Genomic DNA, 20,241 nt, shown 5'->3' with positions numbered 1-20,241 from the left:
CCCAACATGCCTACGCGACCGCACTGCCTGGCGAATTTTTCATTTGCTCTCGCGAGCGGCGCTGCTCTGCAGCCTCCATAGCGCCTCCTATCTCCAAGTTTATTGCTGACGCCAAAACGCGTCATGCATGAGTAGTTTATGCAGCCGGGCTTCTCTCAATCCAGCGGCGACCCCGCGAAGTGAGCGCGTGGCGCGTCGCTAAATATATACTCCGATAATATTGTCTGAATATATATGGCGTGGATTCGATTCCGCCCCGCACCGCAGAAATGCTAAAGAATTTTTTTGTCATTCAAGAGATGGACATACCCGCTGAATATGTAGTAGTTAACCAGCTTGGCATCAAGGAGGTTCATTGAAATGCGGCACGTAGTCAGTGGCAAATACCCAGTGAGCCAATATGACGTAAAAGTTGTGCATTGAACTGCGGCTAATACCGAGTGTCACATGTGAGCCCAGTGACCTAAGTTGGCCCGACGTTTGGTTTCCAACCCTGTTCCCTCAGCACATAAGCCCGATGCTCTACGCATGAGACAATGAACTACTCAGTGACTCTAGTTGGGAGAAAATGGTTAGAGGCGTAGAAACAAAGAAACGTATCGCAAAGTGCCTGAAGTATTGTAAGAATGCTAATCGCTATTATACAATACACTGAAGCACAGACAGCAACCGTTAATGCATGATACATTCCAGCATCGTCAACATTACAGATAATTTTTCACCTACAGCTGCTACGTTCCTCTGTGCGGATTCCGTTGTTAGTTTTCATAGGTCTCTCTTAAAGACGTATTTTAGCTGGAAGAGGTATGTTCACCACATCTAGCTTCATACAGGTATATGTTGGATTAATTTCTCTTTTCGCGCGCTTGTCGTATACTAAATCATTTTACGGAGCGATATTAATAAAACCAAACTATCATCAATGATTATAAGCGTGAGTATAGGTATGAATTACCATACTACATAATCCATGATGATGAACTGTGAGCCTTCGTCAAAAAGATGATGGTATCAGCGATGCATTCAGGTAAGATATCTGGACGTGCAAACCAGATCCGTCCTTGTTTGCGCAATAATATAAATATTCGACAAAAACGTACGTCTATATAGCCGTTTGCACTATTAGAGGTTGGATTAGGCAGTGTAGAGCTAGGCCAGGCATTATATAAATCATCGACATTCTATCAATTTCTGTTATATTACACAGACTTGATATTGACTTGGAACCAAATTCGTGACAGTAGAACTTGTAAGTGACTAGAGAGTTTCAAATACTACGAACCAATACTTCAGGACGCAAACTAGTGGGTTTACAAAAGAATGGAAGAAGGCACAGATACAAAAGCAAATGGGCACAAAAGGACGCAAGCAGGGCGTGGCGCTTTGGGTATCCAAAAGCACTTGTGGGCACCCAAAGCCGTTTCTGTGGGCATGATCTAAAACTCCATAATGTTATTACTCAAAGATGCGTTAGTTCGTAGGCTCAAATTTTCACATCTTTGCATGAAGTTTTATCCCTCCAAAGTGAAGCTTCCGTGTTTGGTTGACAACTACCCGAAAAGCATCTTTTTGTGCATAACTCAAGTATGAAGAATGGCGATATCTATAATTGTTGTTATGCTAGGCCCTCCTGGGTGTAAAAAGCCCAATTTAAGCAGGTATGTGTGACAGAAACTCGATATATAGAATAAAGTTGATAGCATATGATTGTACGTGTTATAGCAAACTCACTAAGTCAATACTAGCGGTCCTTCATTCATACTAAGATTTCGTTGTGATATGGCGTATACATATAAAAAAGAATACAACGCCCCAAGTCATGGCACTCTGAAATGGCAATATGCGGTTGTGATTTACAATTAATAGCAATAATTTGTGGGCTCTGTGTTTAAATCGTGCAGGCTTGTAGAAATTAAATTACTTTTTTTCTGATTTGTACTGCGGCTATTTATATATTTTTTAGCTTGGCCTAGTGCACTTCAAGTTGTAAATTTCTATAAAAATCTTCTAAGGCACTTAGGCGGAAGTTCGAGCCAGAAACGCGCTCTGTTTATTACAGTTGGTCTTTCAAATATTATGTGAACAATAAATAGCATAACAAATGTACAGATTAGTGTCAAGTAATGCGTTATCTCAAATTTAAATTAACATAGTTTTTTATGGTGGCTTTTTATATCGATATTCATGAGAAAGAAAAAAACAATTATTTAATGTACAACACACTGCTAATAATCTGAAATCTAGGATTACGAATAAGATCCTTTCTAAGGTGTCAAGACTTGAAAAATGGTGTCAATTCAGGGAGACACTATAAACTGGTTGGTAATGCTGGCCGTTTGCCCTTCTGCCCTTCCTTATTTTTTCGTCGCTATTCCATGACTCGAGATGTGAAAACAAGTGTTCGTGTATGCGACAACTTCTACAAACACGTGTGCCATGACGGGAACGATGAATCGCACAGGAACACACCCGCATTTCTTAAAACGTTGCTCTACAAAAAAGTCAGAGGTAAGAGAAATGTTTCTGATGATATGCAAGTTACAATAAAAGTAGAAATTGTTGAAGTATTTATGTTGTTCAGTTTAGCTGCTCGTGAGTGTAAATGACAAGAATATCAAACGTAAAACAGTTGCAATTATTTCACGCTGCAATTGACAAAATACATTATAGACTTTTGCTTTTCAGACTAGCGTGCAATTTAAAGACAGCCAAATGGCCACAGTAAATAATTTGCAGTACTAATAGCAGTACTAATAGTAATGACATGACAAGGCATTAGTCAATAACGAGCGCTCATCAGTATTCGCAGTCACACAGCTTCACTAGTTATAAATTCTTCACTTTTGTATTAACGTTGCCTGGCGCCGATTCCGTGTCAGAAGATTGAAAATTTGAGATGGTCTTCATGAAAACTGCAAAAGTTTCAAAGCACCTAGAACTGTTCATGATGGCACGAAAGCAGCACATGAGATCCAAGAAGCAGTGAGTAGGGAAGGTGCACGAAGAAAGAGTTAAGCTTCCACAGATTAACGGTGGTGAATATCCTTCCGTATGTTACACTGTCACATGCAAGGAGTGCGATGTTGAATAAGATGCTCATTTACAGGTAACTCTCAGTATGAAACATGACAAAAGATGACACATGCTGTGAAAATGTTCACGTAAGAACTTTCACGCAAGAAATATTGCAGGCAGGTTCAAGCAACTGCCGAGAGAAAGTCACAAAAACTGCAAGCTCTCTTGTATGAAGCAAAAATCAAGAACGTCATGTAGGAAATATTATATGAGAATTTAGAAAATTCCTAAACTTGACTTTTTTACGCAGGAATACTAGAAGAGGAACATCGCCATATAGAAAAGGAAGGCATGGACAGTGGCGCCACTGACGAGCACGTAAACATTGGGATAATGGCCAGGAAGCTGTACAGCACATGTGTACAAGGTGGGATAGCGAGTGTATTTTAAGTCTGCACCGTGCGTTAAACAGGTTACCTCAATATTTTCGTACTACAACTCCTTATCTCACAGTAGTTATGGTGCATCATGTGAACACTGTGCGAAATGTGCGTCAAATAAGGTCTAGGTATGCTTAAATATTATTACTTTTTTTCATTTACTTGTAAACGTTTAGTAGTCTGGCAACTCTTGTGCTTTCGCAGCTGATGACGGTTTCATAAACCAGGACTCGCGTGGTCGGCAGCGGTAGCCTATACAGCTGCGTTGAAAGCTAGGGCCACCACTTTATGTTCGCTTGACATGAAACGCAAACAACTTAACGCTGTTAGCATGTCGGTAATAATCATTAACGAATTGACTTTGCAAGTACTACAAATTCATGCAATATTTTAGGCGTATGTTGGAGGAGACCCGCGAATTAAGCGCCGGCGAAAGCGACAGCACTGTCCGTTGTTATTTACTAAAGTTGATACAGCCAGGGCTTGTCATCTTTTTCACACTTATTGCGGCGTAAACATACTTATTGTAGACAACTATGACCAACACTAATACGCAAAAGACAGTTTTTTCTCCATAGAATTGAAGCGAAGCTTTTTTTGTCTCTTCCCCACACTTTCGGCTGCTGTCTTTCACGTTTGACCGGTGCCGGACTTAGTGCAAACCAACACCGCATGTAAACAAACCTTGTGGCCGCGGGTAGGCAGGTTATGCACGTAAGCCTGGGTATAAGCTCGAACACCAGCCCGACATCGTCATTCTGCCGCCGTTATCGTTTCGTCATCGCCTTTATGAAATTGTTATGATTCCTTCGTTGTCATGTCAGGGGGTCGTCACCCTCCCGCCGTCTTCTGTCTGTCGCCGTCAATTCGTTGTTATATATATCTGCATCACGCCACTATCGTCGAGGCGTCATCGTCGAGCCATCATCGTCATACCTTCCTTGTAAAACCGCCATGGTCATTTTATTGTTATAGATTCGTCGCTATGCCGTTGTTATTGTTCGGTTGTATTCATTCTATCGTAGTGATTCCACTGTCATCATCCCATTGCCATCCCGCAGTTGTGGTCACAGTTTTTCATCGTTCCAGCGTCGTCATTCCATCGTCGTCACACCCTCAGTGTCAATATTGTCAAAGTTTTCGCACCGTCACACCATTATTGCCATGGGGCCTTGGTCATGCCATCGTCCTGAATCGAGCATCATCATCATGTTGTCATCATGATGTTGCTGTCGTACCATTGTCGTCACTTCAGCGCATTCATCTTACGGTTATAACGCAGCCGTCATCCTAAAATCGTCGCCATGCCATTGTCATGGCGTCGTCTGCAGCGGTCGCCGTGGCGTCTTGGTCATTCCGTCGTAGTGATTAAAGTGTTGTAATGCCAGTGCCTTCATGTCATTGACGTCAAGGCGTCGTCGTCTTACAACAGTCCTCATGTCGTTGCGGTCGTTTCATCGTCGTCATTCTTTATGATCATGTGTGGGACGCGCACAAGCTTAAGTTGAGCGAGGTGGTTCCTTGCTGAAACTTATCAAACTTGCTTGTGTGCTCTATACTCGCAAGTACTCGCTTAACGACTACATTGTTCTTCGTAAACTATAGTGACAGAGAGAGTGAAAACATTTATTTGAACCATCGAGGTCGTTGCTCTAGAGGTCGAGTGGGTGATGTCCTCATTACAGGACTCCACTGGCCATGGCTGCTCGAAGAACTTGCTGGAGGAACGCTTCTTGGCCCGCCAGCCTATCGACCTCTTTCTAGAGGGCCAGAAGATCACGGAGAGCAACAAGATTAGGATTCTGGGCTTTTTGATCCAGAGCAACCTGAAATCCTCCCACACCATCCGAACCGTAAGGCCCGTCAGGAAACAGACATCGCGGGTAAAAAAAAAGAATATCAAGAAGCCACAAAGGCACGCGAGAAGAGGACACGCTCCGCCTCGTCCAGGCCCTGGTAGTCGGCAGAGTGACGTATAGCATGCCGTACCACTACCACTCGCTAAACAAACGCAACCAAGAACCAGTCGATGCGATCATCAGGGGCGCGTACAAAATGGCCCTGGGTCTCCCCGTCACCACTAAAAACGATAAGTTAGCGGCTCTCGGGACACACAACACCTTCGGTGAGCTGTCGGACGCGGTTACGGCTTCGCAAAAAGCCATACTACAGAACATGGTGGCGGGCAGAGCCATTCTCTACCGGAACTGAACGGCTGCGGAGCTCCGTGCCCTCGATGGGCAACGATTACTCCAGCCTCAGGTCAGAAGAAAGATCAAGGCGAGCTCCTTCCTGAAGCAAATGAGTCATGAACTCCACGAAGGACGACGCAAGGCTCGCGTCGACAGACCGCGCCGATAATCCAAGGGTGACTCGTGCGTAATGTACGTGGACGTGGCGGCTTACCCCGAACGGGGCCTGTTTGTGGGAGCCGCCATGAACGGCACATACACCTCCTTCACCCTCGCGGCCTCCATCAGCGCAGCAACCCCAGCTGCAGCTGAGAACATGGCTGCGGCGCTAGTAATAAAGCAACAAGACAGGGTGGGCAGCGAAGTTCCCATCGTTACCGATTCGCAACAGGCCTGTCGTATACCTTTGCCAACGGGCGAACACCGCTGCTGGTGGCTCATATCCTAGGTCCGAGGTTGCAAGAATCCCATAGAATCACGTGGACGCCGGGCCACGCGGGACTGGAGGGGAATGAAAGGATGAATGCCTTAGCTCGAGCGCTAATCATCCGAGTAGCGCAAAACCAATCATCCAATCAATTCCCACCCTTACCTTCGTGCCCGTGCCATCGAGTTACTGCGACCGGCTCAAGATCCAGTTGCTCAACCGGAGGATTTATCCTCCCCCTCACGAAAAGCTCAGCACTGAAGAGGCAGTTGGTCTCACACTTATCCAGACTAACGCATTCCCACACCTACAAAGATACAGCAAAATGTACCCACAAACACATCGCCGCATCTGCCCCTGGTGCGGTGACACGCGGCCTACACTCTTCCACATCTCATGGGGGTGCGGGGGCAAACCTCAACACTTAAAGACTCGTAACACGTCATTTGAGCGGTGGGAGGTACAGCTGACCGGCGAAAGAACAGTGAAACTTTCGCTCAAACGAATTCGCACAGCGCGTGGGATGGACGTATTTATATTATGTACACAAAAGCGAGTGCTGCACATACACAAACTCAATTGGTGCACTATAGGCAAAATCATTGAACAATGGAAATGGCATACCAAACCAAAGCTTGTAGGCTTGAGATTCAGATGCTTGTTTTCATCTACTTTTTCCGAAATAAATCGGATACAGATTCTGTCATCTAGGTGGGCTGCATCTTTATTGCGAAGTTATAGGTCGATTACCAATTTTCTGAATACGGGTCAATCCAACGACGATCAGTAGATTCTTCACGGTGGAATAGTCGGCACTACAACCGGCAAACCGGCCCCAACTTCCACTTGTAGGTAACTTCGGCGTCACTGCGTGCGTAATATAGCTGACTGATATATCAGGAATACACTGTAGACGAATCCGTCGCTCGTTAGCTTCAGAGCGTCGTGTTGACATCATAACTGTGCTCGCCTAGAGAGGATGTGGTGACAGAAGGCGAACGCGGTCGCACTTGGTAGCTGCTGGGAAGTAATCCTAGTAAAATGCCATAACCGTTTGAATGCTCTCTACATAACAGCTCAGCCGAGTGATCTATGCATTCCCCACGACGCACCTAGCGCAGCAATTCATGACGTCACACGCAGCTATCAGCATAGCTGTCAGTGTTTCCGAGCCTTTCGAGCTCTGATACTTCTGGTTTGGTTGAAAGTGTTCCTTCATTTTGGAATGGAATATAGAACTGAAACATGGTAGTTGGTCCATATCGTAGCGCCTTTGAAAACGTCAGGTATATGCCCCTAAGTGGCCACTGCTGACTGCAAAGCGTGATATCTAGGGTGCAATCGTGGCACCAGAAACAGGGTTGGATAGAAGCACGCATTAAAGAAGTGATAATAAAAGTTTTATACATTTTGAATTTTGTAAAATATGAAGCTAATTTTGATGACTGCAAGAAATTCACAATTTCTTGCAGGTAATTTTTCAGGCCCCACCATACCTATGTTGTTGCGTTGATGTATGAATGACTGTTTTCCTTTTTAGATCAGCACAAGAACTCCAAAGAGAAAGTACGAGAATCACTTAAAGAGATACTGCGATCGGTGGGTATAGATGAATGGCCCTTGACACATGAATCACACCAGAAATACGAGAAGGTGTTGCAAAGTACAGGGCTTAGACCTGTGGCAACAATAGCACCTGTTCCTGATAAGAAGAATCCACGGTACATGTTAGCAGTACGTTCGATCTTATTATTTCCCGAACAAAAATTTACTGGAAATTGTTTAACAGTTTGAACAATTGCTGTTTTATGGCATAAAGGTGTGTCATCAACAGCTATATGCAGACATGGTTTCATTTATTGAATTTAGAACTAGCAAGTCCTTGGCATGATCAATGAGTCATGAGTACCCTTGTAGTCCTCTTAATATACGAAGAAGCTTGTGACATAACAAAATCTCTACAACCATGTTACCGAAGAAAGGCTACTGAGAAGTATTTATAATGTATTGCGCATGGTAGAGGGGATAAAAATTAGGCACACTCCACAAACAAATCGAAGCCTATGGGGAGAGACGTTCTTATTGTGGGAATAATTGAAGGCAAAGCACACGAGTTCATTCTCGTTTTATGTCACGTGTAATCTCAAGAAATCTTTATGCACCCCATAGCACAAAACATTATTCACATGCAATCTCATACTAGACGATTCACAAGCTATGCCAAAATACGGACAGCAGTTGATGTGAATGCACAAAGTGAGACGTCGACGCAATGAGGTCTCTAGAACGAAGGCGATGTTTGATACCTCCAGAGAAGAATGGTGCTAAAAGGTGTAAGGAGTAGGTTGCAGTAGACCGCGGCTTAACAAAACGACATTTAATCCAAACTTGTTGACAATAAGCCGGTACATTATGCGACCACTTATTTGTGTTACGTTTGTGAATAGTCACCGAATGTGAACGTCAACCTATGTGACATTAGACAAGCCTACAATGGTACAAATGCTGAACTTTACTGCTTCCTTAAGCACAATGTCGATTTGACCAACCCATGTGGTTGTCAATTTTAGAATATTCAAACCTATCAGCAGATTTTAACTAGTTGTTTTAGCCATTCCTTATAAGATATTTTTCTATGGACGTCTGAATGGAAAAGTAGTCCGCTAAATTCGAAGACCACCCCTCAAAATATAGAAGTGATGAGGGGATACCGGGAAAATTAAGCAGTCCCTGACAGATTGGTTACTCAGCACTGAGAGAGAGAGAGCTGGCAACGAAAAATGAGAAAGAAAAGATCGCAGTTTACACGTGCACACAACGAGAGAAAGAGAGACCTCCCTGCAAGGAAATGCAGGAAGGCTAAATGAGCCGAGGCCTATTCATTTCGCTGCCCTGCGTGGGGATTCGGAAGGGCATAAAGAGGTGAACATAGAGAAAGAAGAAAAAAGACAGCGAGCACTAGTCACGCGCACACCTAAAGAGCACATCCCGTCTACAAACATTCGCACATACTTGTTGGCTTCAAGAAGTGCAGCGATGCCTTCGTTGCTTTCTTCGCCAGCAGCGCGCAAGGCCGTGGTCCAAGAATCATGACATAAGAAAAGCACAGGACATGTTCAGTAATTTGTTCGGCCTCGCTGGAGTCAAACGCAGGTGTGCCACTCATTCCAATGTGGAACCATTATGCTTTCATGAATGCAATACCAATCCAGAAGCGTTATAAAAAAGTCGCAGTTTCGCCCAGAAGGCGGAGCATCGATAGCGATGGCAAATTTGTAGACAGCTATACGAAATATGGATAGTAGTTTTATCGGCCGTATAAACTTGTAAACATTCACTTACTAACTAAATTAACAAGCATGGTGTGAGCGTGCGCAGGCAAACTTGAGCAGCTGACACCTAATGACTGCGGACACGTGCTGTGAAAACGCTGGCGCGAAAAACCAAGGCAGCAGCAGCGAGCGAAGTGACCTTCATGCTGTATATCGCTTCAACGCAAACTGAGCGGCGAGAACACAGCACGCAGAAAGGTATAAGCCGTCGGCGCACCTACACTCTGCCCGCAACGCAGATCGCTTTCAAGATAAGGACCGCGCGCGGTCAGGCCGTACGCAGGTGCTGCCAAAGTAGAACCCCCCCCCTCTCCCCCCCCCCCCCCCCCCGCGAGACGGAAGACGGCGCGCTTTCTCCCCACATTCCGCCCTTGAGCACACCGCGATCATCGGCTTCCCTCACATGCTTTCACTCGCACATAAAGCATACGTCTCGCAGCGACGCTGTTATCACCCTTGGACTTTGTACGGAACATGAAGGTAACAACAACGCCGACAGTGATGCCTAAATGCGCGTGGAATGTCCATATAATTGCTATCGCAATGAAACGTTGTATTGGAACGGGAAACGCGTGTTAAGAGTTGCAACGTGAAAGGATCAAGTTTATGGAGGCGATGTCACTTCGGATAACTAGGAGACAACCAATAAGTGTGCGTGGTGGTCCAGGCCATGAAATAACTGGCAGACAGTCCAGACTACGAAGAGTGCGGCATACCTAAGTGCTATAGAACATATGTTGATCATGTGCTCTCATTATGCTGCATAAAGACAATCAATGACACACTTTTTGTCAAAGTTCATCTGCCATTGACTGAAAAGTTATCTTGGAACCTTGGCCGGACCCTTGACATCGGTTTGATATTCTAATTACTAATATGAAATTCTTGCGCGAAAGTGGACGGGATTTGACACCTTTAAAGGTGCTTGCTCTTCATGTTGATTGACTGCCATGTTTGTCGCCATTTTCAACGTTTTCCCCTTTTTACTCCCATTAACCTTCCAAAATGCTGACTAAATTCAGTCAGAACTTTGATCAAGACCGACCTCTCAGCTTTCCAATAATAACGAATGTCTCTATTTCGTTGTTTATCACAGGTGAACGCACCACTTCCTCGGTTCGCACCCTATCCGGACACGATGGTGAAAATCAGGAGTCGTCGTCGAATGTACCAAGCGTACAAGGATCTAATTGGCACGGTGCTAAATTTGTTTTGTGAAAAGCAAGGTGGCGAAGTCGATCCAAAAACCGGTTCTCAGGACGATGCGAATGATTACTGGAGCAGTTACGAGGAGGACAGTAGCGTGGTTGAAGAATCACAGACTGAAGCTGAGGAAGAGAGAGCCATCGAACAAGTTATATCCGACATTATTGATGTGGAAGTAAGCATTGCTCAAGTAAGTACATAATGAATATTTATATAGAAATAGTCATAGTCGCGGCGCGCTTACCAGAGAAAGGCAGAAATAAAAAGAAAGACTTGGAAGAAGACTCGAAGAAAGAAAGGACAAAATACATGCATAAACGTGGTAAAGCATATGGCTTAGAAGAACTTCATGTGGGCCTAGTTGGTGCATACTTGATAAACTTTCTAAAGTGTAAACAAGAGACAAGGTACAAAAGGAAGGTCAGACACAGGATAGGTGCACAGGACAGCCGCCTGTCCTGTGTCTCACCTTCCTTTTGTACTTTGTCTCTTGTATGCGCTTAAGAAAGTTTATGGTGAAGCATGTGGGCGATAATATAGGCTGGGTTGTAATTTGTAATAACTTGGAACATGTATACTTCTCTGCCCATATTATGTGGTTGCCGAGTATCGGAGGGTACTGTTGCACGCACACGGGGATAAATTATATCAAGAAACGACAAAATAATAAGCCAAAGATGAACTGTCTGCGTGCCGTATGCTTGAAAAGCGCACTTTGTTTCATTTATCGACAGTTTTTTGAAGCTCTTGTTAAATGGTCCCTGAAAGACTTTTTGAACATAGTAAGAATGCTTTGCCGATCTATTCAGAAGGCTCCTGCGAACTTACCAGCCAAATATATAGCGCTGCATAGAGCAAGAGATTTGCAATCTTCAATCAGAAACAGTAAAAATAGGTTTGCTCTCTCCTTCATAACGTCGTCAACAGCTACGTAGCAAGCGGTATCAAGTGAAAAAAAAATGTATTGCCCGATTTTGTGATCGCGAAAGACAGAGAGAGAACTCGTGAGGGAAAGACAGGGAGGTTAACCAGGCTGAGCCCGATAGGACAACCTGCCCTGGGAAAGGGGGAAAGGTGATTGAAAGAGGTGAGGGCAGAGAGAAGTTCACACCCGGCACAGTTACACAGTCAAGCGTTTATCACTGAGTTTGTCACAGGCGGTCATACAGGGAGGTGCACCTAAAAAAAGAACAATGCCGCAGCGCCTTTGTAGCACTCCACACAGCATATGCACGAGGCCACGGGTCCAAGATCTTCAGCTACGTAAAAGGCCTGGTTTATGTGGTTATGGTAATCGACGACTGTTCGTGTGTGTGTGTGTAGCGTTGCTGTGTTGTGTCCAGTTTCTGCGTGAGTGCGGTAAAATTGGCTATACACGAATGCTGAGTAGCCGCCGTGCTGTTTTGCACTGTGCGTTACATTCCCTTTCTTTTGCATATGTGTTGGCTGAAAGTCATATTCAGTTTTCTATTTGACGAGTTGTCTGGGAAGCAACATATCCATGGAGAACTGTCGGCTTCAAACGCGTCAGTGTTAGCATGAGAACGTTACACCGATTACCCCAAGACGCCGAGCCGTGCCAAACGTGCGTGAGAGCAGCACGTGCACCTTGCTTTGACAGTGAGCACTCCAGATATATTTGTGGTTGGCAGGTTTCTCTACCAATGACTGCGTGCAATGGCAACATCTGAAGCAAGCTCTAGAATTGTAAGGCATATATGTTGAAGGAGGCGGCACCAATTAAATTTCTCAATCCAGGCCTTGCCGGTAAATGCGATGTAGGTTTTATATAACCTCCACTTAGCAGGCCTTCTTTGGAAAACTGATATCACCGCACATAACATGCTGAAACGAATCTGATTCACGTGGTATACCTACTTCAAGCTATTTTATGTACAAAAGTAACTGCCCGTCCTAAGCAGTATAGAAGAGAGAAGAACTGGAGAACTAACACGCCTTAGTTCGTAGAGTGTTAGAAAAGTTTTCTTTTGGATTAAACTAGCCTCATAGCTATGCAGATATTACGTATCTAATAACACGGAAATTTATGATGCATTGAGATCTATCAGCCTTTTCATGTATGACAGTGAAGCTGGTTGCCTAACATAGTTTTTTTTTCTCTGCTCGGAATCTGTAAAATATACTTGTGGCACATGGCACCATTTCTCCTCTTGCACTACCTTACTCGAACAGGTGAATATTACTAATAACAGAAGCTCTAAGAAAAAATTTACAAAGTTTTGAATAATTTTGAAACGAGCGAGTTAAGCCATTGTATCTGCCAGATGGGAGCTGGTGAGTTAGCAGAAATGTCCCTTGGAGAAGACTACTGACGCGCGCCGCAATTGTTATCCGTTTGCAATACTCGCAAGCTATGTGGCAAGATGGTACGGCACTGTAAAGAAAGGCATTTATTTGGCTACGGTGAACAGCTACGGTGGCTACGGCTACGGTGGCACGGTGAACAGGACTGGAACTTGGCGGCCAGCAATTCCTACGCGAGCAGTGCACCTACCACAGACGGCAACAGTGGCGCCATTGGCGACGTGTACGGCTCGAGTGACGATATTTTGAGGCGACGACATAGGTTAGCGCTCATTATGGACACTTGGGCTCCAGTATCAATCAATGCTGTCAACGAGACACAATCTACGTCTACTTCAATTAGGTTCGTGTTCGTGAGGAGCGTTAACGGAGGATTTGGACAGGACGAACGTGATGCAGCACACCCTCCAAGAGCTGCATGGCCTAGTTTTCCGTCCTGTGTTTTGGCGAGGAAAAGCGGCGAGGTTGGGGTGACGGGGAGCGACGGCGTTGAGGCGATGGCGATCGCCCGGAGGAGCGGCTGTCAGGGACATCAGAAGTAGGGTACGGACGGCGAGGTGAGTAACGGCGATCGTCGGCGTATGGGCGAGGAGCAGGGAATGAGCTCCAGTACGGCGGCATCCAGGTGGTGCGGCAGTGGCGGGATGCATGACCAACTCGGTGGCAGCGGAAGCTGATCGGTTTGTCGTCAGGTGTTCGCCATTCAGCAGGATTGCGTGGTCTGGGAGCGAAATACTGGTCATTAAAGATTGTGCACATAGGAATGGGTGCCGAATCAGGTAGGGAGACAGAGCAGGCGGTAGGAATGCCAAGGTTTGCAATTTCTTGCCGCACAACTGCTTGTATAACGGAAATAGTAGGGGCCGCTGGGTCAAAGGTACCATCGAGGGGTCGTGGATGAAGGGGGGCCGGACTCGCCGCTTCAATCTCACGGCGAACGATACGCGTGACGTTCTCTTGAAATGGTCGTGTGGCAGGAAGAGCGGAGCAAGAGGACGTGGCAGGGGTGTTTGGGAGCCGGGAAAACTGTGGGACGACGCAGCGGCTTTTGGTTACCTCGAAGCGGCGGCATTCTTTGACGATGGCGTCGACAGTAGAAACGTCGTTATAAACGAGCAAATTGAAGGCGTCGTCCGCCATGTCTTTTAGGATATGGCCCACCTTGTCAACCTCGGTCATGTGCTCGTCGACTTTCCAGCAAAGCACAAGCACTTCCTGTATGTAGGAGACATACGCGTCTGTCGACGACTGGACACGGGTAGCAAGCTCTTTTCGCGCAGCCTGTTCGCGACCTGACGGGTTGCCAACTAGGTCGCGAAGCCTCTCTTTGAAAGTGTCCCAGCTGCATAGCTCAACCTCATGGGTGCGAAACCAGAGAAGTGGTGCCCCGTCCAGATAAAAGATCACATTGGCAAGCATGATGGTAGGGTCCCAGTGGTGGCTGCGGCTAACACGCTCATACATGCTGAGCCAGTCATCGACGTCAACACTATTTTGGGCGGAGAATGTCCCAGGATCACGGAGACTGGGAACCGTAACGTAGGTTGTGGTTGGCGCCGCAGGTGTAAGTGGCGACGGAGTGGTTCCATCGGAAGCCATGGCTGAGAAGACGACGGTGCGGCCGTTCGGAGCTCCATGGCGAGGACGGGGAACGTTCCACCTCCACCAGAATGTTACGCGAAGGACGACTCAGTAAGACGAGCAACTATTTACAGGTTGTATTTACAACAGCGGTTGCAGCGCTGACCGGTTAGATTCACAGCGCGAGCCCAGCTCGTTCTTCCTCTTCTTTTCTCGAGTGATGGCTCCCGCGCGCCTCGTTCAAACAACCAAATACCACACGCGTGTAGCAATACGTATTGGCGATGCAATTGGCTACACATTTTAGGGCTGTGACTCAAACCTGGTGTAATATTGAATATTTATACCAAGTGAATGTGCCTTGCAAACTCATCAGCTTGCAGTCATTTGAAACTTGTGGCCTAAGGTGATTAGTTAGATTGATGCTTTGTAACATATTGAAATATTTTTGTGCACATAATGTGTGCATCTTTACGTAATTGAACTAGGTAACAAGAATTGTGTAGACTGCCGTAGATTTAGAATTATCTGCAGTAAGAAAGACCTTTGGTATATTGTACATAAACATGGTGGGATGGGCGCTACTAAACATTTAGAAGAGAGAAGCTCCATGTGAACTTTGGAAAGCGCATTCTTCCAAACTACAATATGCGTTCCGAACAAGCGCGCGCCGAAGTAACAGACAAAAAAAAATTGGAGGGCGCTTAAGCTTCGCCTTTAAGAGGGGAACGCGATAGCATTCAAAAACCTCTGACTGCATTTCATGCTGCCCGGCAACTGGAGCTGTTGCTTACCGGGAAACGCTGGTGGCGAACGTTATGCACGAAGGCAAGCTTTGTGGTAGAAACGCAGCCTCTTTCTTGGGCTGATCCCGGAGGTAGTGCCCAGCCGCGGCCACAAATTACATCATTTTCAGGATTATGTTTTCGTCGCACTTTTATTATTTCCGACTGAGAAGATTTAACATAAAAAGCGTGCACTTTCGGTGCTTTGTTTCATGACATTTGTTTGTCGGGTGTCATTATCAAAATTCCGAAGAATAACCTTGTCAAGAATGAAAGACAAGGTATCAGCAACTTTAGTGATAGAATGGTGTGGCAATATAACCCGCATATACCGCATGTCATACAGCAAGGCATGCCTATACCTAAATATATACGGAAATTTTCGCTCCCGGGATGCCGGCGCTGACGCTGACATAAAAACCAGATTTTCTGCACCGCAGAAACAGGCAGATATATCAGCTGCACGTAGCGGCAATTTCTTTGTTGCCTTATGGCAGGCAAGCTATCCTTATTCATGTGTTTGTAAGACAACAGCCGTATTTCAAAGCGCAAAAAAGTCGAGATTTTAAGTCACTACTTCTCGCCAACACTTCATCAAAGACATAACGGTGATAACACCATTTAAAACAATTGCAACACTGTGCTACGTAAACATAGGTTTAAAAAAGATTGACACACACAAAGCTTCGCCTCCACTTACGCTTCTACTGCTACCGTGTGAAGCAGTTCTGAGTGAAACACCTGCATTCCTCCGCCAGGAAGATTTTATTGTTGAAGAAGTTCTAAACGATTGTTCGGCTACATATCTTCCGCGTCATGGGCACCATTCAATCTAACATTTGCCTTCTATGCATGTGAAATGCAAACAATGTGCAAACAATGCTGCCAACATGCTAAGAGTTATACAGATTTATGGTAGCTTTGTCATTGCGAAACTGTTGTGCTCTTCAAATGGAGTGGTGCTCATATTATACAGTGACAATTCAGACTCCATGTGACCACCACATGAAACGCAAAAGTTAACGTTTTAGAGAAACTTGAGGGAGCTGCTTGTTTACTTCCAAATGTGCGACAAGTGATGCTGTAATGTGTTCAGCATGGTTGGGTCTATGTACTGCCATGATATAGTGCCTAGAATATACTGGCTACTGTGCCGTCCGGGGGGCTCTTCCAATGAGAGGAGGTAGCCCCGCTAGAGCTGCCTTCCAACTTTGGTGGCGAGGGGCGCTGCGCATCGTTAAGGTGTCAGTAGTGGTGTCAGCTGCTGGCGCATTGCAGTCTATGTTGCTGTTGCGTCAGTCCCTTCGCCTCGAGGGAAGCGTTTCTGCAATTGTGCGGTGTGCTTTGGTTCTGTGCAGTGGAATTTCTACCGACTGAGGATGCTAAACGCGAAGTATCAGGGCAGGGAGAAGACATGTTTCGTGCCCCTTTGTCGGAGCGGATACCGGTTGAACCAGGACAAGGTATCGATGTTCGGCGTGCCGTCGGATCCTTCACGGCTTTCAGAATAGGAACGGAGGATCAAAAGGGGGGATTGCAAGTTTACTGCCATGCACATGTGTCGTCTATGGGAAGAACTTTGAGGATATTTATATCGAGAGAACTTTCAGAGTTACGGTGGATGGCATCGTCTACGAGCTAGCCCGAGAGAGATCGCGCCTAAAGCCCGACGCAGTGCCGACGGTATTTGATGATTACCCGAAGCACATTGTGCCTAGAAATGCACCGAAGAGGAAAGTGAGGAACATTTGTGAGCAACCAGTCGCTAAACGACAAAGGCGCGGCGCCGACGCAGTCGTTAGCAATGCTTGCTCATCGAACACACTCGACGGCAATGCATCCGAGGAGCCTCCAGCAGCTGGGCAGACGAGCGACAGCTGACGCACACAGCAGCACACGTACTGTGTTGAATTGCAACACCCATTTGACATGATTTTCATCCCTGCAACATGGATGAAGTTGTCCGAAGCTCCAGTTGGCTCTGTGGCGTATGCGCATTATCGGGCCGACAATTTGCACTAAAATTTACATTCCTTCTTTAAATACAGTAAATTTCATTCAAATTGCTCTAGCGATTGTTTTTGAAAGCATTTCTGTGTTTTAAATTTACTTGAATTGAGAAATCGGAGTTGACTTGAGCTACAGCTTTCTCGGAAGTTCTACCATTTTTTTATCTGCACAGTTCCGGGTCGCAAGCATTGACCGAGTACACTGGTTATGTACAAAGTAGATCCGAGCAAATGCACCTAATGCGGCTTTAGTTCTTCAAATTTGGTTCTCATGATCCTCCTGCCATGTGACTGCTTCATACGCATGAACGTACTTGCTTACTGCTTCAAAATATTAGCGCATAAAGAATGGTACATCAAGAATGGCACAGCTAGAACGTTGGCGTTGTACCTAATAATCTTTAACCAATCCTGAAACATTAGTGTTCAAGGTCTTTGAAATGTTTTGGGAATCCTCTCCGATGCCATGAATAAAAAAAATTATGGGGTTTTACGTGCCAAAACCAGTTCTGATTATGAGGCACGCCGTAGTGGGGGACTCCGGAAATTTAGACCACCTGGGGTTCTTTAACATGCACCTAAATCTAAGTACACGGGTGTTTTCGCATTTCGCCCCCATCGAAATGCGGCCGCCGTGGCCGATGCCATGAATAGGACAGAGTCAAGTACAAATCACGGAACAATGATGTGTGATACGCTATTCGTTACAACTAAAACTCTATCTGTCTAACGTCTTGGATACCTGCTGACATGGTGGACTTTGCTCAGCGATTGAAACGCGATAACCCGAGCGTGTGGCTGCCGGCACATTTAGCGCCAGTGGGGGTTGCTGGGGACACCGAGCTACGAAAGGTGTACAAGTATCTGTACCTTAGAAGCATGGACACAGAAGTGCAAATAGAAAACCAGAAGTCAAAAAAAGGGCAGCGAAACAGAGACAGTAAATTGGTTGCAAAGAATGGAAACGAAAAAGACCACAGAGCTTTAAAAGAATGGCAGGAAAGAAATTAAAAGGAGAAAGCCATACGATAACGCAAAGGGCAGTGCCTTGCTATTTAGAACTGGAGCTGGCTGTCCAAAGATTAATACTCGCAACAAGGTGAGGCATGTGCCGGCTACAGGAAAACTCTGGATACCTTTCAGCACACCCGTAGGTAGGATTTAAAGTGGATGCATCAACGGGTGAGCAGTTGAGATAACCAAGAGACCTTTGGAGCATTGGTGAAAAAAAAAACAGGGCATAGGACATGACCTGTTATAGGCATGGATAGTTGCAGGAGAGAAAGACGTTTATTAAATCATAAAAAATAGAAAATTGTACATGTATGAAACGGCAACCCGAGTGGTTTTTTCCGTGAGGTGCTTAGAATAAGTTAATGGTTTCGCTTCTTATAATGTAGGTGAGCAAGCAGTCATATATAGCTTTGCGGTGTTGAGAGGTCCCTCTAGGAAGGATCCAGTCATTGAGTGCGACGACTGAGCTCAGCAGTGGGTAGTTGCACAAAATCGATACAGAAGTTTTGAGGCCGTCAACAAACATTAGGAAGAGAAAAAAAAATCTTCTTCTTTTCTTCTTTCTGGGGTTTCAATTGCCAAAACCAGTTCTAATTATGAGGCACGCCGCAGTACCCAACGAGAAACCTGTCAGTCCTCCAAGTAAGATGAATGTAATAGCTCATACTCCTGCAAGCAAGCAAAAATTGCAATGACTCATGCCTGCCGTAAGGCTGAGGCTATAAGCGTTCAGCAAAGTGAAGCGAGCATTGCATGCGTTCATGGAAATCACGTATACAACACATAACTGCATACGTTTGAATAAAGAACAAGCTCAAAACAAGCATCCGAACCATCAATAAAGCATCGCATGCCCCCCTCATCAGCTTTAGTGGTGTTTTTGCAACAGCTTCGCTGGAAATCCACTTTCGCAGGTTCATAACAACCGATAAGGGTTTATTTATAAGGGTTGGATTGAGTTAGACAAGGGTGATAACAACCGGTAAGGATTGATAAGCGTAGGATTTAGTCCGATAAGATTGATAGCGACCGATAAAGCTTGATAAGTGTTTATGCTGGTCGGATCAAATTTGACAAGACTAATATTGAGACTGGGATAAGCAAGGGACACAATGCTTACGCATACTTAGACAACTCCAGTCGTGTTTCTGCGTGAATTTTGTTCCTTTTTCCTTAAGTGCCTGCTTTTACGTTACATTATTTTAGAGAATCCGCTTTACACATTTCACTGCTTCTTATGACAGATGCCCTGGGACAAAGACTTGCAAGAGACTGATGCTTGTTATAAAATAAATGTTTTATTTACCCAATTTTTTAGACTATAGTCTGTACTCGGTGTATATTCTGGAAGGCCATATTTAGGCTTAAGATAAACAAAAGGTTCGTTAATGGATAGCCCGCACCCGCTTTGTACCTCGCAGGCATGTTTTAGGCCGAACATAGCTTTTTCCAAGATTTCCTGCAGCCAGTATACCAGTTGGTAAGCAAATATAACATTCTAAAGTAAAGTATTCCTAGGCAGCTTAATGAACTGGAGATATTTCCACTTATTAGTTGATTTCACTATGATATTGTAACGCAAGAAAACCCTGCTCATTTTTATTCAAGCTGTACCTACGACTTCAACACAATAATTCTTGCATAGCGCACACCCTAAAATAGACTCCGCAGCGTGAAATTTCGAGTTGCAGACGTGTATAGGGTAGACAGACGCTATACAATAAACGCAAAGAGCAGACACAAACAGGTGCTTCTACGCTTCGTGGGTGGTATTCACTGATGACCACTGCTGCAATTACGAAATTCAGCAAGGACACTAGACTCATTTTGCATTGCCAACTCCCTGGTAAATGAGGGTTGATAAAAAATTTGCGTGCCATAAAGGATTGTCTCTCTGAAACAATATCTTAACTAT

General features: G+C 45.2%; 1 protein-coding gene across 1 annotated transcript in view; it reads left to right on the top strand.

Annotated features, from left to right (window-relative positions):
- LOC119463665 (uncharacterized) overlaps window positions 1-20,241 on the top strand; it is a 55,816-nt gene that overhangs the window by 12,527 nt on the left and 23,048 nt on the right. The window contains exons 3-6 of the mRNA XM_049655315.1: window positions 2,386-2,508; window positions 3,326-3,442; window positions 7,615-7,808; window positions 10,503-10,802. Coding sequence (XP_049511272.1) covers window positions 2,386-2,508; window positions 3,326-3,442; window positions 7,615-7,808; window positions 10,503-10,802 — 734 coding nt within the window. The remainder of the gene's footprint in view (window positions 1-2,385; window positions 2,509-3,325; window positions 3,443-7,614; window positions 7,809-10,502; window positions 10,803-20,241) is intronic.

Source organism: Dermacentor silvarum, chromosome 9, assembly GCF_013339745.2.
Source record: "Dermacentor silvarum isolate Dsil-2018 chromosome 9, BIME_Dsil_1.4, whole genome shotgun sequence".
NCBI classification, from domain to species: Eukaryota; Metazoa; Arthropoda; class Arachnida; order Ixodida; family Ixodidae; genus Dermacentor; species Dermacentor silvarum.
Note: the sequence above shows the minus strand (reverse complement) of the source record. Positions and strands in the feature narration are given on the sequence as shown.